This window comes from Anguilla anguilla, chromosome 5, assembly GCF_013347855.1.
Source record: "Anguilla anguilla isolate fAngAng1 chromosome 5, fAngAng1.pri, whole genome shotgun sequence".
NCBI lineage: Eukaryota > Metazoa > Chordata > Actinopteri > Anguilliformes > Anguillidae > Anguilla > Anguilla anguilla.
In genome coordinates, this window is record NC_049205.1 from 3,894,418 (window position 1) to 3,920,290 (window position 25,873).

The 25,873-nt window shown below is 42.7% G+C and overlaps 1 protein-coding gene across 3 annotated transcripts in view; it reads right to left on the minus strand.

The window, feature by feature from the left end:
- LOC118228298 (Kv channel-interacting protein 4-like) overlaps positions 1-25,873 on the minus strand; it is a 50,557-nt gene that overhangs the window by 16,336 nt on the left and 8,348 nt on the right. For 2 of the 3 annotated variants that reach the window (XR_004765445.1, XM_035419728.1), the window contains exon 1: positions 4,891-5,060. The exons of the other annotated variant lie outside the window; for it this stretch is intronic. Coding sequence is in view for 1 of the 2 variants with exons in the window: in XM_035419728.1 (XP_035275619.1) it covers positions 4,891-4,990 (100 nt within the window). In the remaining variant the exon portion in view is untranslated. Of the gene's footprint in view, positions 1-4,890; positions 5,061-25,873 lie in introns of those variants that run through there. 3 annotated transcript variants of the gene reach the window in all.

The window sequence follows — 25,873 nt, forward strand, 5'->3', positions numbered from 1 at the left end:
TGAAGAGCCAGCCTTTCACTCTAAACGGAGATAAAGACTTTTGAGAGGAACTCATTGTTGCAAAAAAATAGCTTACCGGTTAAAGCAAATCAATAAATTATACTAAATATAGCTGGGAAACAGAATTGTCAGACTTTTATATTGCAGCCATAACTCTTGTGCCCCACTTTTGCAGTGCAGTGCTCTTCGTATACAGATATATAGACACAGAAGGGAACAGCCAAGCAAAGAAACCCTGGATAATAAAGGAATGGCTAACCTTGAGCAGCAGTTGGTCAAGGGCTCGTTTTAAAAAAAAAGTTCAATTACAAATGAAAGTGGCTAAATGAATGTGCCTTAATTTGTTTTGTGAAGGAGTTTTTAGATAGTGAATGTAAGCCTTTTAAAAAATACACATACTTAGGAGGCCCATAGGAAACAGTGAGAGAAAAAAAAATATTAATAACCTCCCACTTAATAAATCTTTGTTCCATGTAGGGGGAATGAGTCTCTGGACTTAATCTCAAGAACCACATATTGTACTACGGGCCTCAGGAGGTTATAATTGTACTTTGAGCACTATAAAAAGGCCAGACTCTCAGAGGAACAAAAAAAATCTATATATATATATATATATATATATGTAGTTTCTCTGCATTCAAACCCAGAGACCCAAGTGAAAAGTCAAAAGAACTTTCTTGAGAAAGTTCCAGAGGCAGAGACTGGGAGGAAGAGCTCTAGACTGTAAAGCATACAGTCTATACTGTACATATATATATGTAGTTTCTCTGCATTCAAACCCAGAGACTCGAGTGAAAAGTCAAAAGAACTTTCCTGAGAAAGTTCCGGAGGCAGAGGCCGGGAGGAAGAGCTCTAGACTGTAAAGCATCGCTCAGTGACAGCTTCACTGACTCAACTGACTGATTTCGGTGGCAGCGACTTGCGAGGTCCCCAAGGTAACGACAGACAACGAAGCCAGATCTCCCCGAGACCGGCGCCTGAATGACAGCCGGCGCGCCGCTTCCCTTTCAGTTAGAGCCCATTCATCTGCCCAAATTAAGGACCCCAAACCTGACAAACGGTGCAACACCACAGCCTGTTTTGTAACGGAGGGTTGTTCTTCAGTTGCTCTGTGAGCGATAGAGTGAGTGATAGAGTGCATCAAATTAGCCTCGTGTGAAAGATGCTCCCGCAAAAACGCAACCTTGAAGTCGATGGAAAATTCTCTGGTTTTTTTTCTGACATGATGAAAGAAGCCAGGCGATGCATTGCTTTACCCACACGTTGCATTCCGCTGAAAACAAATCAATCACAGCAAGCTCTACACACACGTGGTGGCTGAAGGTGAACATGCTACAACATTGTAAAGTGACTACAGCAAGCTGTAAGAAGTCTAAGAGTTAAGAACTCTGGCAACCATGGGGAAGTTTGTTTGTTTATAGTTAGACCCTAGTCTAAAACCCTGCAAAAAGAAAACCCTTTGTTTTACACATTAAAACAAATTAAAAAAACCATGTTATGCTAAAAAAACATGTTATGTCTCTGTCGAACTATCTATGTAATATTCCATCAAATAGGACTATGTAAGGAATCCAGCACCACACTAACACGTGATTTGTGGAAGCAGGAACATACTGTAATACTATCAGATGACAAAATTAATGTGAAGAAATGGCATAAGATTTATGGTTGGACCAATGTGATTCATATGCTGAATGTCATTTCCGCCTTTGCGGTCACACCTGCAGGAAAACGGTCCAATCGGTGCCGAGACCTGTCCGTGCGTGCGAACGAAACCATGTGCTGAAACCACGCCTCTTGGCTGACATTCACACCTGCGACGCATACGGTGTCACGAGAGGTCGTAAAATCTGACTTTTAAGTTCCTCTCTCCCTCTTCAATTAATCAGCGCTTTGTCTAACTAACATCTACTACAACCTTCTTCAACTTGCTTTATAGCACTAGCACGTCCTCGGAGAGCTTGATGAAAATCGATTTGGTGAAGGATTCGTCTCGTGCCACTGCTTCGTCAGGCAAATCCAGCAAACGTGAGCCAATGAGGTCCATCCTCCCCGATGTACACTAGGTGCAAATTAGGTTGTGCCTGACAGAGAGGGCCGGCTATTGCCTTGTATCCCCACCACCCCACCCCAACACTGCCCCAGATAACGAGTCAATGGCCTACGGCCCACACGGTGTCACACTAACCTGAATCTCCGTGCCACTCGGTCCCCACTGGCGTCGGCCATTACAGTTAGCGGAACCCCGTGCACTCGAGACACTGACCGAAATTCACGCCCAGTTCTGCTGGCTGCAGCTCTGGAAACACAGCCTGACAAATCTGTTATTCCCGATGAACTCATTGGTCATTCCCCATTTGTGAAAGCGTATTGCTTTGTTGTTGCTGTATGGACCACAATACCCATCCTACACTTGGTGACTAATTATTCTGTAAAAATGTTTTTTTAAAGAATATATAATTGAATAAACGACACACGTGAAGACCATTTGTGATCATCAAAAAACAGCCATTAAAAAAGTTTGTGAGTTTGAAGTTTGAAGCACTCTTTATTCAGAACACCTGTGTAGATTAAAAAAATTATGAAGCTGTGATAAATTCTTTACAGTTTGACTGCTATTTTTTTACATCATTAAAGACAAACTCCCCCTGCAAAGCTAATTGTTTTAATATCATTTTGAAATCAGGGGGTTGTGTTGAAGCCCACATCCGAGACAAACTAATCAGCGCATGATAATTTCGACACCCTGTGTTTGTAAAAGGCCAACTGCGCCCCCAAACAGAGAAAAGATGATCTTCTGTCACACCGCTACAGTACACAATGCGGATAACTTTGGAATCAAAAAGTGAAAAGCAATTAGGCAGATGTCACAGTGAGTTTAATTCTCTCTCTCTTTCTCTCTCTCTCTCTCTCTCACTCTCTCTCTCTCTTGCTCTCTCTCTAACACCAGTTCATCTGGTGGGGGTAGGGGGGGGGGGGGGGGCGGGGTGCGTGTATTTTAAAAAAAGGAACTAAAATGTTGCCTGCTGGGTAACTCACTTGATAAAAACGCCGCTTGCGGTGTATGAGTGAGCGCCGCGGTCTCAGATCAGATCCGTTCCGTGCCAGGGCCGACAATGGTCAGCAGCCCCACAGGGCTCAGGGCTCAGAGGCTGAGGGAAGTGGGATATGGGATACAGTCGATGGGGATGTGTGTTCACTGCTCGAGCGACTCCTGCTGCCCGTTTGGGCGCCCGTGGCTAGCTCACTCTGTGCACGCGCATGTTTGGGTCTCCTCCACCCCTGCTCTGGACATATTGGCTTTGCTGAATTTATTTAGGGGTTGTAGTGCACTGAATAAATGCGAAGAAGAAGAAGAAGAAGATCTACCGTAATCCAGCATCTCCAGTTTCCTGGGAATTTTCCTTGTAGATGGATCAAATTACATCTCGCTCTGTCCCCACTCTGCCCTTCAATCTAATTTCATGTTCTCAGACATTTCCCAGAACCCCAAGTTGTAGCAGATTTCACAAGAGCTGACGCATCATCGTTTTACTTTCAATTTTGTTTTCTGTGGGCGGCACAAATACTAATGCACATGAGCGTTGATAATCACCTAAATATGATAATTTGTTTGTCTTTCCGGACTACTGATCAAATGAAGGTAAATGAATGGTTGTCTCTAAGTATTTGAATAGCGACACAATTTTTTGTTGTTTTGGCCCTGTACTCCAGTGCATTGGAATTGAAATGGAACATAAGATACAAGGTTAAAGTGCGGACGGTTAGCTTCAATTTGAGCGCATGTACATCCCTATCAGATGAACTGTGTAGGAATCACAGCCCTTTTTTCACACATAGTCCCTGTTTTTGCGGTGTCTCTTGCTCAGCTGTAGCTGTGAGTGCAAGTGCTTCCTTTGTCACACAACAACGCACGTGCTAGGTTGTTAAAGGTCAAGACGAAACAAGAAATGTCACTCTCTCTACTTCCATTAGAGGCGTTGGGCAGGGGCAGGGGGGTATCTAATGACAGCAACCCACCCCCCTGCCACCGCCCCCCCCCCCCCCCCCCACAAATGTATTCCCCAGACAAAGCACTCCAGGTAGACATTAAGCACAAAAGACCTTGCTAAATACATTGCTCTGACTGATTGGAACTGTGGGTGAGCAGCTTTCATAAATGATAATACGTCAAAATCTGAGGTAATCAAATTCTGCAGACTGAGAAGCTGACCTGTTGATTGTGCATTCATGTTTTAAATGCCCCAGTTGTGGTAAACTGCTCTTACAGGGTAATGCTGGGATTGATTTTGTGGTTACTAGGAATGAATTAATAAGATTTTAGCAACAATTTCTCTTTCGCTGCAGTACTCACTCATCTCATCTTCTCAGCAAACAAACTATTAACATTTTGTGCTACTTGTATAACAGAGTTATACCCCAAGGCACTCAATACTCAGTCAGGATGATTAAAGAAAATCAACAGAATGATAAAACATCTGATGTATCATCACTTGAGAGAATTGTGCAAATTATAATGATGAAAAGATGAAAAACATTTTAAAAAGTTTATACCACTGAAAAGCAGTGAGTAAATCAAGATTTTAAAACAGCAAATTATTTGGCTTTGAAATGTGACAGCCTTTGTCTCAACATTTTGGGCAGAACAGACAATTAGAATACTGTCTGAGCCACAATATTATAGACATTTCCATTATGGATCATTAATTGCTTTACATCAGACCTCAGGATTGCAGTTTTAGAACGCAAATCAATTCCTTCCAGTTTGCAGCAAGTAGATTGGCACAAGAATTCTGATCCCTGTATATGATAATTTAAAGCAGTTGTAAGTTATTAGGGAGTGCCGCCACACCCCCCACTTCGCCCCCCCCCCCCCCACCCCTTTCTTACCGTCGGTGATCCCTTCCAGGAACCCAAACTGCTCCAGAACCTTCACCACGACCGCGACCACCACCAGCACCGCGATCATCTCGAGCCCCTCAAAGTTCATGACGAGCTGGAGTTAGTGTCATGGCACTGTGCTCACAGCCGAGAGAAGGCGCCCTTCGGGCGGTCCGACTTAAAACATCAACGCCGGCGACCTCTCAAAGAACGAGGAGACTGAGGGGAGAGAGAGAGAGACAGAGAGAGAGGAAGAGAGAGAGTGCAAGAGAGAGAGACAGACAGAGAAAGAGAGAGAGAGAGAGAGACAGAGAGACTGCGAGAGAGAGAGACAGACAGAGAGAGAGAAACAGAGAGAGAGAGAGAGAGAGACAGACAGAGAGAGAAAGAGAGGTGGGGTAGGGTGGGAAAAGAGGCAGCAGAGGGAGAGGGAGGGCGTCTGTCCTGTACTTACCTCTGAAGGCCAGAGGCAGCAAAGTGATAAACTTCTGACCTCTAGAGAGCCATCGCCATCTGCATCTTATCTTTCCTTTCCCCGGAAGGACAAACGAGCGACCCCGCTTTTGGGGGAAAAGGGCTTGCCCCACAGGGGTTTGCGTTTCAGTCCCACACCTCTCGACGCCCCTTTCCCAAACTCTCCCCCCCCCCCCCAAAAGCGGCGCACGCATGCCATCCGCTGAAGGCGGCTGGTTGCCGGGGCAACGGGACCTCCGACGACCGTCTGGCTCGGCTCTTGATGAGCAGCGGGAAAGCCGGAGAGCGCTAATCCCGCGCCTAGCGCCCAGGGGCTGTACGCCATACCGCCGTGTGTCTGAGCGCGCACAGGCGTCGCCATGGAAACATAAGAAAAACAATAAACGTAAAACCTTTTCTCTCACGCGGTATGCCACGAGTTGCAATGAAGGCTGGATTTATCCCGACCGCGCACATTTACTGAAATGTAATTTACTAGAAAAAAAAAAAACTAAAACCTTGCACCCGCACCGTCACTTTTTGGATAAGAGTAGACATCCCTGCTGTAGAGCATCCGCTGAATGCATGAATGTGACACGAGTAAAAATAACACCATGGAAGATTTTCACCATCCTGATGTTTTTTGTTTTGCGGCCGAGGAAGAAATTGAAAGAAACAGAGATGCATTATTTCAAAAACTTGAAATGGTTGCCTTAGAATACACGATTTAGGATTTTTACATTATAGTCATATTCTTCAGATCTCGAGATTATTGGTTTTTTGTATCGTAGCACATTGAAGTCTTAAAAAGCCACATTAATTATCTGATAATTAACACATCAGGGTAAATTTTAGGTGACTGGCCACAGTACTGAGACTGCACAGCACTGCACATTGATTAAAAAACAGTGTGCCATCTTGATTGTAAAGTCCTATTTTTTGCACCAAGAGCGGCAACAGTAGCAGCAGCAAGCATTGGTGAAGCTTAGCTTGAATTGCTTTTTTCTTTGAGTTCTATAAGGGATTCTGTTAATTTCCATGCTCTTTCTGTGCCCCACACAGTGGTGTCAGAGAACAGAATTGTGTAGGAAATTATTTTTGGAAATTGTTAGGGAATTGGTGTCTCCAAAATAGAAAAAGTTGTCAACCTAATTGTCTTGAAAAAACACTTGAAACAACTAATGGGAAGGCATGTGCATGTCTAAATACAAATTTATGTTCAATTCTCAAAGGACAAACATGACCGTAAAAACAAGAACATCTGATTGTAATGTAACCCTACCACTAACGTTGAAACGGGGCCAAAGATTTTATAAATTACACTAATTTTGTTTTGGCTACAATCATCCTTGATGACAAGGAATTCACTTATCAGGAAAAGACAAAAATCACAGTTTGATTAGCGAGAATTAAAGGCAAAATAAATCTGACTTTAGAGTATCAATAAAGACCCAAAATTTTCATATTCGTTCATATTTCATATTTCATAACCGAATTTCCGGGCCGGGACAAGACAGCGGTGCGGGTACAGCATTACATCTCGGCGCTCTCCGGACAAAAATCGCGAGGATCCGATGACACGCGTCGCAGCTCCTGAGAAGAACCTAATACAGGAAACACCGAAATAAGCCCCGCGTATGAAACTTTAAACTGCTGTGAACGACAACCGTCAACATAAACCAAGATCACAGCTGATGTGGCCCATGATAAACTAGGATACAGCGTCACACAGGGGGGCTGGTATTGATACGCGCCAAACACCCAGTGCTGTTTGATTAACTGCACACCAGCTGGATGTTGACTGTCACCTAGACAAAATATTTGCTATGGACATCAGCCTCCCTCAGAATTATATGTAGAAGCAGATGCTTATGACAAAAAATAGCGAAAATGTGGATGCAGATGCTGTAACGAAGGAGGAGGCCCACAGGGGTGAGCGCGATGAGGTATTTCATCTTTTTCATGAAGGAAAGACATGATTAACTCCTGTGGGGGACTCCATCTTGCTTTATTACTTAGAAAGACGAGGGCGCCGTCTTGCACGCAGATGGTTTGTATAAGGGACCTGCCATTCACAGGAGATGTGAAACTTATCGATTCCCATTAATATGAAAATAAGCAAATAATGTACTGCACTATAACGTACAGTACAGTGCCCATACAGAAGGGTCAGTTGTGGTGATGAATGTGTATATTAAATGAATAATGCAACACCCAAAATGACTCATAATCATACTGAAATAATAATGGGCTGAGAATAGGGAACACATTTGTTTGTAAACATTCTAAACTGCAATTTGCATTTCATCAGGCACACCGGCAGCCTGAGCACCAGTGGTAGCACCCGTCCCAAACTACTGAAACTAAGCGGGAGCGAGCGGAAATCCAATGCCCCCTGCACCGCGATGGGGACACTGTGCTCTTGAAGGAGCTGTCCTTCGAGCCGAGACGCTAAACCGAGGTCCTGACTCACCGCAATCATTATTTATTTACCGTTATTTATACGGCAGGGTGGGTTCAGTGAGCAGCAAACGCCCTGTAAATGCAACCCCCAACCCCCCCAGTCCGCCCCCCCTTCCCCCCCGCCCCCCTACATGTTTTTGGATTGTGGGCGGAAACCAAACTACCCGAGGGAAACCCACGCATGCGCAGGGAGAACATGCAACCTCGGTTTTGTGCCTTCTTGCTGTGAGGTGACAGCGCTGTTCACTTTTCAAGAGTTAACACTAGTGCCACCATAGTGCAATAACAAACAGGTAAATAAGCAAAGTATCGCAAAGAAGGAGCAAAATTGTATCAAGAGGGAAATTCTATTGGTCTTATATTGATGAAATTGTATGGAGAAAGGCTTGCTTCTGAAATATCGCATTTCGAATGAAACAAAATAACAAAACTTTAATTTATTACACACCATATACCCTGTCAACTCCACCATTTTAAAATTTATTGATATCGATAGCTCTTGCACCATTTACAACCAAACAGATGAAACCATCATCCATTTTTTAAATGTGACATAAATAAATTATTCTGGAGAGAGCTAGGTTCTTATGTTTTTTATAGTTTTGAAAAGGTGGATATAACTTACACTCTTAATCTAAAAGATGTTATATGCTACTATGGTAAACCTGACAACAAGCCACTTGACTATGTAAGTAAATTTATGAATTTACAACCAAAATACTTTATTCACAAACAAAAATTCTCTAACTCCCCATCAAATCTCCTGCCATTCATTTTAGAAATCAAATCCCATCACATTACCAAAAGACAAAGAAAATATGAAAATACTGAATCACTACGAGAAATACAAAACCTGAACAATGCATAACTTTATTTACTTCTGTCTTTTTCTTTTCCTGCATTTTATTTCACATATATATTTTTATACAAACTTATACTTTTTTAATGTTTCTGTTTATGTTTCTTTCCTCTGGATATGTGTAGGCATAACACACTGTTTTACACATTGTTCTCAACGTCTACCCAAATATCTTTGTATACTAATATATTCAATAAATAAGGAGAATGTGTTTGGGGTGGGGGGGTGGGGGCTGAAATCTGGGTATGGGGGTCAACTCCTTTCTCAAAGTGTGAAGGTTTTCCACAAACGCACAAATCTGGAGAACTCCTATATCCTCAGCAACAGGTTACCACTCACAACGACGGTGTCAAACCGAGGCGGTAATGAGGGTAATTAAATGAGGGTAATTGGGCTTATGAGCGGGTAATTAGGAACACCATACGGCCATTCCCTGGGTTCCACGCCCACGTCGGAGCGGGGCGACTGGGGAGTGTCACAAAATGTCGCCCGCGAGGTCACACGGGCTCGGAGGAGCGGAGGCTGCTCATCGTGACACTTTTATTCGAGAGAGAGAGAGAGAGATAGAGAGAGAGAGAGTGTGCCGAAGGGACTTCCTGGATGAAAACACGAGTTCCTGTGGGGAAGGGGGGGAGACAGGCTTTTTAAAACTGACATTTCTGTGAACCGTGGTCCAACCATGGATGGTTTGGCAGTGTTTATGAGCCAAGTATCTAAGGCACAAACAGGGAGGCTTGAAGGACAATTCTGTTATCATGCTTGCTTTTTGTTCTCTAATTACAGTAATATGGCATATGCCTCTTGAGTTTTCAGTTTGCTTTTGTAAGCAAAGACCTAGGCTCTCTACGCGTGAATAACAACAAAAGAGCGACATTCTGAAGTAAGAACCAAATAAGACTTCTAAAAGTAGCATTCTCTGCTCTTTTTCATTTTTCTTTAATTCCCTGAAGAGTTTTCCTTTAAAGCATTGTCATCCTTTATCAGCTTCCAGTTTTTCAACCTTTCGGGCTCAAATGGTTTTTTCGTGTTTCTTTGATTCCCCCTGGAAAATGTTCGCTGTGAAGTGCAGCGTGACATCCGTACTGTAAATGGTGCTCAGCCGGACCGACCGATTTATCGATACACTTCGGAGTGTTCTTGCGACCGCATTGGGGAGAAGAACAAGTGTGGGCACACAGTAGACTGCTGTAGCAATGGAGTGCCAGGAATGGAATGCAAGATGCACTCTTTAGCTCCAGACCAGCGTTCTCCGAGACAGGAGCTGTCGGTTTTTTTTTTAGTCAAGATTCGATCTCAAAGCAAAAACACAAAGAGCGCCTACCCACTTCCCCTGACACACACACGCACACAAACACACAAACACACACTCACACACGCACAGAAACACACACACATAGGAGATGTCTGTCTGAAAGGTACTGTATGTCACATACTGAATGTATTATTTCAACAGAGATTTTTTTTCAGTAGATAAGGGAAAAAGCACTGCCTTGTGTGGGTGTGTGTGCATGTGTGTGTGTGTGTGTGTGTGCATGTGTGTGTGTGTGTGCGTGTGTGTGTGTGTGTGTGTGTGTGCGTGTGTGTGTGTGTATGTGTGCATGTGTGTGTGCATGTGTGTGTGTGTATGTGTGCATGTGTGTGTGTGTATGTGTGCACGTGTGTGTGTGTGTGTGTGTGTGTGTGTGTGCCATGATGCAAGCTTCTCCCCCACTTTGAAAGCAACATAGCACTGCTAACGCATTGTTAGCCTTTCTCGCATAAACAGCTAAATGTGAATGACTGTTCAGGTCTGGCTGCTGTGTGTAGAAAGTCTAGCGCAGCCTGATCGACCTTGTGACTTTCGGGAGTTATGTGTTGCCATTGTCCATCTGTAGCTTCAAATGGACATCTTATTTTATGCATTATTTGCACAATGTCAACATATTTTAACCAGGGTAACAGTAACAAAAAGTTTTTTGAGTGCGCTGAGGTGAAGGACTGACGCTTGAAAAATTTGGCGAATTGGAGCTATTATCAGCGGCTGCTCACCAAATGTAGGTTTATCTGTGGGGTAGGCTGCCGCTGGTTTTGTCAATGGAGGGTTCACAAACTCTCTGAATTCGTAAAGGTGAATGAATAGTCTTCTCTCCTGCTCCGTCCCCCCATAAAGGTCACGGGGGGGGGGGGGGGGGGGGGGCGTTGAGACTCACCATGGCAACGACCTCTGCCGAGGGCTCGTCTTTGTCCACCAAACCTGGAGGGGTATCGGTTGCCATTTTATTTGTGGCAGCTGGGCACGTTCTAAAAATAGATTTTTCGCGGCCCGGACGGGGAGTTAGCATGCCTTTGTGGCGCGGGCTAGACGTGACAGGACAGGTAAACGGAGCCGGCTGCGGAAGCCTTATCTTCAGGGCCCAAACAGAAAGCCGGGGCCGTGATCGTTATCTTCGAGCCCGCTGAAGGGTTTCAACATCCTTGCCCTTACGGTCGCTATCCTGACGCGCACAACGTTTTCCCAAATGCATTCTACGGTATTTCATTCTACAAAGCTTTACAGTCTGAACTTATCCACAGACTACCTTATCCATTCATTATATTCAGACCTTATCCGTAGGTTACCTTATCCATTCCTACTGAAATGTGACAGTGGACATATTGATTGTATCAGACTGCAGAATAAATTATAGAAGGTAGAGAAGGTAATGGATTTCTCGACTAATCTACTCTAACTTCACACTTCTAACAACTTAGCAGTCTTATACAAAGTACACCTGGATCAAGCTGAAATTCAGCTTTCAGTGTTTATATTTTTTTATACCTTTGAGTGCACCTGTGTTTAGCTTTTTAAAATCAACTATTGGATATTTTAATTATTAATAGTGGTGATGGTGCAACCAAAAATGGAGCATCGCGTAGTTCTGGCAGGTCACGAGAGTCAAGCGCTCCGGCCGAATCAGCTGAGGGCTCAGCTGAGTGATGTTAGCCTATCACAGTACATTCACTAACAGGGCGGTCTACTTAAACAGCCTCCCTCTACTCATTCGGCTGCTCCTCCTGCATGCAAGCGCTGCACGTTGCTTCGTAAATCCCCTCCACCACCCCAGCTCCTTCCCCATGCGTCAAGAATTTGCATTCTCCATCCTTATGTGTTAAGAAATTGCATTTGTTCCATTCCTATGTGTTAAAAACTGCTTTGCTGCTGGATCTGTTCTGTGTGTACCCCTCTAGAGGGGGGTTTGGCTGCTGGCCTCCCGGCCTTATCCACGCGGGCTGCGTGGTTGGCGGGAGAGCTCCAGAACAGAGCCATACCGCCAAACATAACTGTATTGCCTTTATTGTCAATAAAGTTCTACTTGATGACAGTGGCCCTGACAGAACAGGACCATTTTCCAAATAGAATTTGGAACAGGTCATTCTGTTTTGTTGAGAAGAGCAACAGCACCGATTGGAAACATTTACAAACCAAAGGCTGAAAACATACTTATCATTTTTATCATTCTACGTGTACACGTTGCGTCCAAAGCAACATTTTTCCACATATACATCTGCATACTTTTGGTATGACTGGAGGTTTTAAAAGGTATATCCACTAGGGGGCAGATCTCTTCTAACGATTCCACCATCCTTCCTGGTTTCCAAGCATCTGTCACGTCATAGAATGCACACTGCCTTCACGATTTATGCAAATACTGTTCCTTGTGGATGCATAGCATACATTTTTGAGGACGAGTACAAAGAACTCTCTGAATGACCACAAGATACACATGACTGCGTACACAATGCTGTAATTTATATAAAGTATTTTCCCAGACTCTCTAACTCTCTTTCTCACGCGCACACACACACACACACACACACACACACTCTCTCTCTCTCTCTCTGCGTGAGTGATTGTTAGGTGCTGCAGGGGTTGTGTTACAGGGCCACATGCAGCTTGCTGGGCTTGTGCGGCACATTGTTTGTCACTGTCAAAGACCTGCGATTGATGATGAAGCCAATTATCCCTGACGTGCGGCAATTATCACCCCTGTTTCTCAGTGTCAGATAATTAGGCAGCAGGATCACAGACGCCTGCAGGAGGGACCCAGAGACACAAAGCCTCCCTAAAGGCGAAACACACATGATGGACAGGCAGAAATACATGCATATGTGCATATACAGGCACACACACCTACATACGCACACATACACAGACACACACACACACACACACACACACACACACACACACACGTACACATACACACAAGCACACGCAAATGCACACACACACATGCACAAGCACACACACAAACACACACTCACATACACACAATTGGAAAAATAGTGTACAAGAGTCTTCATGTGTCTCACTGTTTGCATTAAGTTTTCTTAATTGATCCAGTTATTTAATTGATCCATCCATGCTGGAATTGCATGGTGATGGTGGAGCAAGGAAAAGTCTCATCAATGATCAGGTCTGCAGAGAAGGTTTTTCTCAGCCAGGCATTTTTTGTTTGTTTGTTTTCAGTGTTTAACAGACAGGAAACTCCTGAGAGTCCTGAGGTTTTACTTAATCTCCATGTTTAATGTGAGATGATGCTCTTGGTCCGGCAGCCATACCAATCTGCTCTTGCCGACTGGTTGAAGCTAAGCAGGTTAGTACTTGGATGAGAGACCACCAGAGAATACTGAGTTGCTGCTGGAAGTGGTGTTGGTGGGCCAGCAGGGGGCTGGTCAAATAAACCCCAATGCCCCAGTGCAGTGACGGGGACACTGTGCTGTAGGAGATGCCGTCTTTCGGATGAGACGTCAAACCGAGGTCCTGATTCACTGTGGTCATTAGAGATCCCATGACACTATTCGCAAAGAGTAGGGGGTTCCCCGGGGTGTCCTGGCCAAAATCCCAGATCTGGCTCTCACGAAAACTTGCCACCTAATCAACCCCTGATTTCCCTCCAGTGGAGCTGCTCAGTGGCCAACAATAGAGGATTGTGGTTGTACTGGGCAGCTCCCAGGTGTGAATGTATATGAGTGTGAAGCAGGGCGTTCCTGCAAAAGACAACCGCTCTTACCTCCTGAGTTATATTCGCTGTAACGTCCATTAACGCCTTTATCCAGCGCAGTTCTGACATGCACATGTTGGTCTGCTCCATTTTCTGTCAGTACATGGGGCGATATAGCTCAGGAGGTAAGAGCGTTTGTCTGGCAGTCGGAGGGTTGCCAGTTCAATCCCCCGCCCTGGCCGTGTCGAAGTGTCCCAGAGCAAGACACCTAACCCCTAATTGCTCCCAACGAGCTGATTGGTACCTTGCATGGGAGCCTTTCACCATTGGTGTTTGTGTGTGTGTGTGTGTGTGTGTGTGTGTGAATGGGTGAATGAGAGGCATCAATTGTAAAGTGCTTTGGATAAAAGCGCTATATAAATGCAGTCCATTTACCATATTTTAGGGAAGTATTTGAGTATCTGTTTCTGTGAGAGTCTGTCTTTCTACTAATTTATCTGCTGTCAGTGCTGAGAAATCTCCTCAAAAACTCTCTGTTGGATAAATTATATTATGGGCAAATGTATACCCAACGCACACAAAAAAAAGAAACACGAGGAAAGCTACTTCTCGTAAAGTGTGTCGGCAGTTATGCCACGTAAAGCGCCTGCAGTTTTCAGTTGTCACTTCTCTGATAGTTTTCTGAAGTTCACCCATACCTGTTGGATTACACAAGCTACTGTTTCAACGGCAGCTTAGTTGTGAGAGCCCTTGTATGCCTCCTGCTTTTCCAGTCTGGTCAGTTTTGTTTGTTTCATTGCATGTTCGCGCATAACCAAGCGAACGTATATTTGTCTTGGCGGTTCAGTGATTAAGAGAGATGAAAAGGACAGAGGGTGGTTTTTGCTTGTGTGAGTACTGCTCATATTTCAAATACTCGCATCTCATGAACATAGATTTCATATCCTGAGGGCTTTTTTTGTATTTAAAAAAAAAAAATGTTTTAATTAATTAAAAATTATCTTAGATCCATTGCATGCGTCAAACCGTGAGAACCACATTTAGTGATATAGACTCCCACAAAGGAAACTACACAGATACATTCATTTTTCTCTGTGCCAATTAAAGTTATGACTCACAGTTAAAAATATATTTGCTCAATAGGCCAGCACAAATTATTCTGAGTATATGCATTTATTTGTTCCTGTGTTAGTAACTCAGTATCACTTATATTTCTGCAGTATTAAATAATAATAATAATAATAATAAAGCTATTTACAGAGCATACATTATTTTACTAACAACGCATTTACAGTACAAAGCTGGATATATACTGTTGCAATTTAGGTTTGTTACCTAGCTGAAGGGTTCCACAGCAACATCCTACCTGGGAATCCAACTCCCAGCTTTGAAGTTGCAATCCCAGCTCCCTAACCCAGTATTCACAATATGAAGTTAAGGATGACTGCAAGCATCACATGTAACATGGCAGAATTCAAAATAAATTTCCCTATTGGGATGTCTCAAAGGGCCATTTTCAACAGGAAGTTGCCTTCTCGAGTGGACAAGAACTCCCGAAGCTCCATTTTAGTATGTCTGCATTGCATGCATGTGCATGCGCATGTATGTGCTGGATTTTGTCACCCCCATGTGAGTGTCTGCAAAACTGCATGGCACTTCTCAGCATTACAGCTAAACGTCCATTGATCTGTCATGTATTTTAATGGTGACCCTTGAAGAAGACGATAAAGAAGAAGAAGAATATTTTATCTGCGGTTTTTGAAGTGGTTACTCGATGTAGTTTCTCACGCCCTGTGTCACAGATTAATGTTCCTATTGAAATATGTTGTATTATTTTGTTTGCTAGATAATGCTAACACCCTGAATTACATGCCAGACAAATTATTCATGAGACTAACCAGAGTGCTCATTGTTCAGCCTGTGTAGCATAACCAAAACAGTGTATGTTGTCAAGCAATATTGCATTATTATAAATAAATTTAATGTCAGAACTTTCTAGCAATATGAAAAGTTCACTCTATCATCTTCATATATGTGCTGTCTGTTTTATCTTGTTTCATGAAGTGGAGCTGTAAAGTGATACCTTGAGTTTCTTTGCTAATCTTACATGTTACATATCCTTAAAAACACTGGTATAGAGTTCTAAGTGTTTAATCAAAAAATTACATAGGTTTGTTGAACTTTACCAACACCAACACCCAAATTTGGCCAACAGAGGGCACTCTCAGCACAGACACTTATACACACGGTACAAGTCCTGCAGCTCTGAAAAGCTCGGAGTGCTTTGTCCAATCACATTATAAGCGCCAGAACAGCGCTGGGGCTGAAACAGAAAGATTTTCAGTGATTGTGAGGACTTTTCTGTTGATAGATTGAATATTACTGAGGTTGTTTTCCTGCTAAATGAACAATACACATTCTCAGGATACACACACACATTAAGTCATTCCCGTGATGAAGAGCAGATCCAAATGAGCACTGTCCATTCCAGTTTTTCCTCGTCTAGAATAATCTAATGCAAAACTCAATGTGATATGCAAGTATAACAGGGGTTTTTTTCCTGGCTCAAAATCAGACAAAGGTGGTACAGTATATCAACCAAATTTGTGTGAAGAATCCATAATATTTAATTTTTAAATCATTAATTATGAAAATGAAAAAATAAAATTTTTAGGTTTCAAAAATTATGCATTTTTCCCCCAAAATAGTTTGATAACTCATAGTTTTTTTATTTAATAAGTGGAGATCTAAAGTTTTACAAACACAGTTTTTGTAAGTCACGCCAGACATCAGGTGGACAAATGAATTCTAAATTCTGTTAATGTAACGTGAGGTCTCAGCTGCGATCAAAACTTTAACCTCTTCAACAAGTGCAACCAGAATTTACTTTTATTTTGGTTCAAAAAAGTTGGCGAATGCGAGCCAGCCGCCAAAAAAAAAAAACGGAAGCCTTATAGCCGCTAGCTTCACCAAAGCGCTGTATGACTGCGTATGCTTCAGTGACTTTCACGGACCGTTCTGGTAGCACAGTAGCATTCTTCACTGCCGTCATAACCTTGCCCCGGAGGTGCATCGGTGTCAATTACATCACCAACACACCTCTGGGCGTAGTGCTGTTGAAGACATAATTGCATGTTCAAGTCAAGGTAAGTAATCAGGTGTGAGTAAAACTTTCCAAAATAGGCTTTTGTTAAGGGACGCTTTTGTCACGACAGAACAAATAATGATTTCCGCCACCACCATGGGATTCCTGAAAAAATGTGAGCGATGACATTCGGCAATGAAGACAAAAAACGTGTTGCAGTTTGATTGCACGTGAGCCTTTGCATTCAAATCTTGTGTGATTCCCCTTCATAGGTGGAGCTCGATATTTAATAAGGACGGGGGTGGGAGCCATTGTAAACCAGGGTGGGGTGAATTGCGGTCATGAAGGGGGGTTCACATGGCAATCACAGATCTGCCGGGGGAGGGGGGAGGGGGGGGGGGGGGTGGTGGCTGGGGGGTTTGGTTTCACCTTGTGAACTGGGGTGGGGGGTTTAAATCATGGGACAGTTGGGGCCCCCACCCACCCCCTACCCCTCTGCCAATCATTTCCCTTCTGTCTTCAGTATGTCCACATAAATATATATGATGACTTGACACAAAAAAAAAAAAACTCTGCGCTGCCCAGAGTGAAAGCGTAAACCCTCCGGTGTAGCTTACAGTCGGAAACAGTAGCACACCTATGCATTTTTAAACCTGGAAGGTTCTGACAGCTGGGCGGAGCCGCAAGCTCAGGTGAACAAAGCCGTGTCGTCCTCACCAGCCAAAGGAGGATTTACGATAAGCCGGAGGAATGCGCGATCGTACTCAACCTCCGCAATCTGTGATTAAACAGCGTCACCCGGCTGCAACGGCTTTGTAAAACGTCAAAAGAGAGTGACGCGTGTTTATACAGAAGACATGGCAGGAGGTCGTTTGGATACTCAAAACGACGAGAGCAGGAAGTGACCATATAACTGTCACAGGAAGTGGGAATGTGTGCTGCTTTTAATGAGACACACAATTCGTGTAAAAATTCATTAAAATCTATGTTTTGCTATTTTGACCACTGTGCTTATGATGACACTCATGGGGGAATGAATGAATCATTAAAGACAAGTTTAAGATTGTTTTTTTTTACTTTTTCTCGTATTTGGAAAGCCACCTTTTAACCCACCACATTTTCTAACTTCACAGTCCACCAGCTGATTCCCTGGCCGGTGCGTCATCTTGTGATTCATCACACTTGTCTTGTGAGAGCACAACTGAGGCAGATTTTGACATTTGGCCGGACGGACACGTCTAACGCCTCAACGCACACATTGATCAAAACAGACCTTTCTTTATCTGAAATTGAAATAAAACGGTGCTATAAATCAAAGCACAATTAGGAGCACGTGCCCTCAGGACAAAGACTCTGTCTCTTACCGCCTCTAGCTCATGTGAATCGATGCACGCAGCAGCCCTTCCTCCAGTAGCTCATGGGGTCACCCTTATATTAGATCAGTTTGTCAATACATCTAATTTCATTTCATGCGATGATGTAATCACGAAGCCATTAATGATGTAATTGCCACAGAGTGATTTACTGTGTCTGCCATACAAACAATGGAAAGTTGAAGCCCGTGTGACACAAAGGGTGAAATTATGAACGTGGACCAAAATGTTTTTTTTTTCTTTTTTTTTTTTACATAATTAGGCTGAAAATGTAAGATAATCAGATCCAGCCGGACATAATTCGGCCTTTTAGGTCCAATGCGAGCATCACACATTCTCATGTCTGCTGCACTATCGACTTCCCTTTCTGAGATGAAGCAGCCCAGAGAAGAGCATCATGGGTAATGGAATATGACCTCATCCATGCAGGAAAAGCATCAAGTCCGCATTATCATAACAATGTTGCAGGTCTGACCTTCAACCTTGAGCCTTGTTTGCATAATATCACACGTGCACGTCTTGCTCTGTCAACCTTTTGATTTTTATTCTTGTACATGCTGTTGTGACACCCATGTTTACACCAAAACCCACAGGCAAGAGAAAATAACCACATCAGCATCTCAACGACAGCATTATATATTTTTTTTACATACAATCCCTTTACACAGCTGGATATTTACTGAAGCGATAGTTCCTTGGGCAAGGGTACAACGACATTGCCACAGCTGGCTCTGGCTTACTACCCCCTCTTCCAAAGTGTTACGTTACACCACCACCTGTCTGCTGTTTAATACAAAATTTACTGCAACTGAACAATCCAGTCCTTTCATTACAGTTCTCTGGAGTGGGCTGGACTGTATGTGGGTTGTATTCTCTCTTACCTGCATAATTTGTGTATAGCGACAGCCCACTCATGAGATACAGAGATGTCTGTGAGGACGAAAACAGAGCTAGAATAGACATGATGCTAGCATTCAGTTCTGTCCACAATGCTTGCATCTAGTGCCCTTGACCCTTTAGGGTGTGAGATCACAAATACGTGATTAGAACGTTCTTAGCTGAACATTCTAATGCTGATGTTACAATCACCACAGGCATGTGAAAGCCATGAAGAGTTCTAGAACACTGATTTAGAATTTTGAAAAACATTCCAAAAAACCTACTCTTCAAAAGGGTTATTCAATCAAAAACAGAGTGCTGGCAGCCTAATGGATTTAAATGGACAGGCAATATGGACAGGGGGTAATAAAGCACAACACAGTCCTCTTATGAAAACAAATTGCCTGGGGACACGCATTGCTGGCATCTTATGAAGGGGCTATTGAGTGTGCCTACTTCATTTTTAATGGAAAAAAAAAAACATTAATTGCATGGAAAACACAATGGAATATCATATCAGCTCCATGGTCTGATAGTAGTTTTATGGGTAATGTACTAAATACATTATCTTGGACGTTGATGAAACACCATGGTGTATTTCTAAATGCATGTGCACTTCCCACTGCTTTCAACCAGAGTATGTGGTGGAGTTGCAGGCATTTAAAATCATTTATTACAATGGAGCAAACAGTCATTAACCAGGTGGTAAGAGGTCTGTCCACTGTGCAGACAAGTAGGAGAAAGCAAAAAAGGAAAGCAAAAGAGTGGAAGGGAACAGAGTGAGAGAGTGAAAGAGAGAGGGGTGGAGTGAGCAGGTAAGTCACGTGGGGGCCATTTGATGGATATTGATGGATAGATTATGAGTGTTCACAGTTAAGAGCCAATGATGGTTTCCATGCAAATTCCAATTTTTGGGTTTTCTCAGCTGATATAGATCTCTGAGAGTGTTGTAATGCTCTAAATTTAATGTCTTTTTTTTATTTGTTTTTTTTTTTGCCTTGTAAACTTTTTTTGCCCCATAAAATATAGTGATTTAGTAAAAGACATACATACTGGATATGTGATAGACAGACAGAAAGATTCACAGTGAGCATATGTCTTTATGAATACATGTACGTAAAGAAACCAACAAAAAAACCCAAAGAACCTCACAGATGGGAAAAGATAAACTTCCTGCAGAATGCTCAACATCCATCTGTGTATTTCCTGCATTTATTGCATTCCCTTTTTTCTGTACAACACTATGCAAATGATCTGCTGTTCTCCAATGACTTCACTGCTTATTGCTGTCACTCTGCTCAAATGTAAAGTTCCTGCTGAACTTCTTTTGTACAGTATAAGACCCTCAACCCAGTTGGTCAAGGTGGAGAGTAACATCCATCACCAGCCCATGATAGTCACACACTTCCTGGAAGCATGGCCTAAAGTACAGAGAATGGTAAATTAAAAATATCTCTAATTTGGACCCTTTTAAAAAACGACTTACTCGATGTTGAATTTTTTTAAAAGATCAAGGCCTTTGTTTCTTAACAGAATGGAGCAAAGCACTATGGGATTGCTGGCTCCACAGTGTCTCGTTTTGAAGGGAGTGTTCTAAGTATCCAGGTGTGTTTTTTTTTTAAACACTCCACGTGGTCTCACACCAAAGGATTCCTTCTGCGTCAGAGCAGGGAATGAGACCAGGTCGTAACAGAACAACACAACCCCTACCGTTTTTTTTTGGAGACCAGCCCTTGCGTGTCACAACACTTATGTTCAGCTTGGTTAATCTCATTGATCCGCTGGATTGACAGCTATATGTTTAACAATGCAAGATAATTTTCCCCAATGCATATTCAGCATAATTGCAGTAGGTCTCCCCGCATTACGCTTCATGTGGTTTCACGGATTTGAATATTACACGCACGGCAATACTGCCAGTGCAACGCAATGTGAAATATGCATGATTCATCCTGTATTTACGTTAGGATTGTTATAACATGATTTATGGGTCTTGTGTGGATGGTAGCTGTGTGCATCCACACTCTGTATTCTTGGTTGGTACGGGTTAAATTACATTAAGCACTTTATTGGGGTTTCATTGGGGTTTGAGCTTGTTGGTATGGGATTGTTTTAAGCCCGGTCTAACAATGTTGTGCACATAAATTAGATGGATGCACTTATGTTCTTTCTTATTGCAAGCCACTCTGTGTCAGAGAATCTGCTAAATGAACATGATGAATGTGAAGCACATGCATTTATATGAAAAACACAGTTAAACAGTACAAAGCTGAATGCTGCTCTCGCTGAAAAAAATAAAATAAAATCCCCAACAGGTCTTCAGATGTATCTGTAGTTTTCTAGACAAAATGTTCTCTTCTCTCTGCAGATGTCTCATACTGTTGATTCACACAGATCTCCAAAGACTGAAGAGGAGGAGTCAGAGAGATATACAACTCTAGCGTCATTAATATAAAGGATACACTACACTGTTACCAGGTCATCTAGGTTTTCTAGCCTATTTATACCCTAAAGCTACTTGGCTAACTAGGGATCCCTCTCTGTTTAAATATTCACCATTATCTGTCTCTTAACCATGTAATCGAATCTTTGTCAAGCTAACAGTATCCCCCCCCGTAACACATAACACCATCTTGCCCTTTTTCCACACCAGTAGTGGAGCAACAAGCAACAGACAGGAGAGGACAGACTGACAGACTGAGCTGGTGACCTGTTATTGGGACACTGGGCCCGACTGAAGTCAAACCACAAGCAACCCTTGCATCAGAATTTCAATGTGGCCTCAAGTTTAGCCTTCAGTTGGGAATAAAGAAATATCTTCCGAGGTTACAGCACATTTCTGGGGAAACAGATTTACGTTGTAAAACTCAAGCGGACAAGCACACCTGAATTATGGACTGCGTCTTTGAACATAAAAAAAAAAGAAAATTTTATATGCAGTGAATAAACTCCTGAAAGTGTCATGTAATATATGCATAATCTGTGCAATTCTAACATTTTAAAAATGTCATGAATCATACATATTCATGACAGATTCCATTTCTAGTAGGTTGTGGCTTTTTTCAGCCTCTGGAAAGTCCCATTGACCTTTGGATTAGTGTGCAGAAAGGCAAAATAAGGTCAGACTTAAAGGCATCACACCTAATTAAATCAAATTATCTCAAATGAAGTCTAAAGCCTTAAGCTACATTCTGACATATTCATTAAAAAAGGATCTTGTAGGATCTTGACCTATTGTACAGTAATTTGAATTGCAAAATATGTTTATGTGTTTCATACAGATCCATGTCATGCTGGTATGGGACCATAGACAGCACAGGTTTACTTTCGATATTTGAAATTCTTCATTGTAAACCCAAGTGCCCCAAATGAAGAAGCGAGATGTGACATGACAACTCTGATTGCCTGCAGGGGCATTTAAGTTTTGGCAGAGGAATTCCTCTCTGACGTATACAGCACAGTTCTCAGAGCACTGAAGCAAGCTACGCTATCAAGTTGCAATAACGTCACAGTAACACTGAGTGGAAGATCATGTGTCTACTGGAACAGAATGTATAATTGATTTAGCACAGCACGTGCACCTCATCATTGACATATATTCCAAGTGCTCTGCTTTGAGTGGCTGTATAATCAATACTGCATGAACTATATGTCCAGGATAGGTAGCTTAGTTCCCTCTAGCTTTGCAAATCAAATTAAAACCTAACAATATGATCCAATTTTAATTATTTTAATACGTTTTGTACTGTCAGTACTTAATAATAAATCTAATTTATAAAACTTATCTGTCTCTTAACACAAATCTATTTTTTAAAAATACACGCAGCATCAATACACAGTTTGTAGTTTATGGAATTGTGTTGGCAGAGTACTATCAGAGGATCAGAACATCCTTTCCGAGTACAGATAGATAGGAGGTTTAGTGTCAGTGTTGCCATTGCAAAAGTTAAGCATTAAGTTATTAAAGGGAATCTTTGCCATTGCTTTGCTTTAGAAGTAAAAAACAAATTCTGAATATTGTATGCTGAAATATCTGTTTTGAAACATCAATGCAATATGTCTACTGAGACTCTAAATACACACTAGAGCTGTTGTACAGTGCAGATCAAAATTCTATTCTCGATATACTACAGAAACTACATTTGGGCCCGAAATTCCACAGCTGATGCTGTGCAGTAATTGTAAAAATATCCTATTTAAAGCATATGTATATATAATACTGTATCATTATATCAGAGCACGGACCATGATTGTATACACACGGGCTATGTTTACATTGTTTTTGCTTTTACCTTCAGATATGCCGGGATCGTAAATGTCTGAGGCAGAAATGACGAGTGTCAACTGTCTACAGGAGATGTTTAAGAGCTTTTTTTTTTTTTTTGGAATGTTTCTTTATTCAGAATTCTAAGCCAGGGTTCTAGAACTCCATTGCTTTCAGTTACCAGTGGCGATTCTAACATCAGCATTAGAAGGTTTGCCTCAAAGGGTTAAGCAGATTCATTACCACATTTATTTAGCAGATGCCCATGCATATTAATTTTCCATCTTCATGGCCCGGAGTTCTGAAGCAGGTCAGATGAAGTCCCTTGCTTGAGGGTCAAAAAGCTGTCTGACAGCCCAGATTCAAACCTGCATGCCTCTGGTTAGAATGTCAATTCCCTGACTAGCTACACTGTTCCAGATATCACTGCCAGCATTCATTTAAAAAGCGAGAAAAACTGCGGATTTAAACAGACTCCGTGATACAAAGAGAGACCTCTAAATCTGGAAGCCCTGACGGTATCGATTACAGACTTCTCGGATTTTGCAAACACTCAGGAACCCAAGTCTGAAACGGAACGAGTGTTTTCGCTAAATTATCTTGCCGTAGGTTGTCCACTTGACACTGCTGGCTTCTGGTCAAACGCCCCGGCAACACAAAACAACACAGGGATCAGTTTCAGGACCACAAACAGTCTGCAGCGAAGCTCAGGCTATCAAAACATCTTATGTAAGCGCCACGGTCTAATGGGTGCCAGTTCAAGCATCAATTCCGTACTGCACAGGGACCCAAGCAAGCCAGAGGAAGGTATTCCACACGGACCCGTTGTCCTCAATCGTCCTAGGCTTTTGCATGCTCTGAAAATTGACTTGACCAAACTTCTCTAGGTGACTTGCCTAAGGGGTCTGAATCTACAAACTTTCTGTGTCAAAATAAACTCTGACCAAAGTAACCGGGAGCCTAGCGTACTGTTGGAGAGAAGCCAGTTCAAATCATGACATCCGCTAGATCCATAATTAGGTTTCAATTAACTGTTAATTGGGTAAGTTGTGTTACACTTGCATAGCATTAACGGTCCCCAGTGCCCCCCCCCCCCCCCCAACACACACACACACAGACACTCAAACAAGCACACATACACATACACACATTTGTTCTTATCTCATCGTTAGGACGCATGTACCGATAGCGACTTGTGGGGACACACATTCACACACACACACACACACAATGCTAATTCAGATCATCTTGCTCTTCACAAAACCCTTCCCCCACCACCCGGCCACTGTAGCGCACACAATGCAGGAAATGCGTTTCAGATCAGCAGCTGCCGCAGAGAAGCTCATCTGCAGTGCCGCTAATGAACACGTCTGCCGTCCCTCCCGCCACGGGAACCTTTAGTGGCTCCACTTTTCCGTCTCTCTAAATGGCAACCCGCTAAATTGGCTGCCGCTTCGCGCCGCGTCGCGTCCGCTGAGTAAGTCTCCGGCGATGGCCACTCGGGCCTGCTCTGACACCATCCCGGCTTTCGTCGACACACAAGTTTCACCTCTCCCCGCTGCTGTCATACTACGTCGCGGGAGGCTCTTCCAGCAGGTCATGGCCTCTTTCTCTATATCAGACATCACTTGGAATTTATTTATTTATTTAAAAGTGCATTAAGCAATGTATGGGGATGAGGAATATCGCACAATGTCCTCTCACTGGTTGTCTACTTTAGACAGGATAATTACCTATGTGTGTTTGATGTTAAAATAATTCCACTGGGTCCCAGGTCTATACTGTAGATGAGGTATCTTTCCCAGAAAATCATTGACACAGACTGTTTTTTTGGGGGGCACTGCCAACAGGTTTCTGTGCACTGCCTCAAAGGGATGGGGATACTATCCAGTTGTAAGCATGTTGTGGGCAATTTGAGAACAGCCATAGCAAGGACAAACCCGGCTCAGGGCTTTACAGCATGCTGTGTCCGTCACACAGAGCTAAAGAGGGAATTACCCTTATCAGCTGGACATGATGTGCTGGTTGTGGCACCACCCCGAGTGTCCTGTGGTCGCCATAGTGATTTAGGCCTTCTCACATCGCTGTCTAAAAACAATAACATAACTTACCCTGTCAGTCCTGATTTAGTTTCAAACTAAATGAATCTGTGATGGTTACTCAAAATAAAATGATGATGATAAAATGATAACTCGGAAGGAAGTTAAGGTGCCAACAGAGAAATCGGCAAACATTGCCAAAGTATACATCATATGTACAACTCTGTCTCTAAAATCAATAAGCTATTTATTGGCATGTAATGTCATTATTATTGCTTTATAAAGTATTAATAACCGCATTATAAACCAAAGTGTTTCCAATAAGGCTCATCTGCACAGTACAAAATCCTTTACATTGTTACTTGTACTTAAGCTCTAAAAAGCTCACATTAGGCTGTCAGAACTGCAAAGGATTGTGATTTATTCATGCTTTAATAACTGTTAATCATCCCTTTCAGACAGACTGAAGACATTAGACTTGAAGAGAAATCATGTTTAATGGGCAGAACCATTCTCCCGAAGCTCTGGCACTTTTCCATGTCTCTCCATTGCACATGAATAACGTGGTCTGTCCTGTAACTGTACGGCTGTGTGGGAGAAGACCGATCGGCTG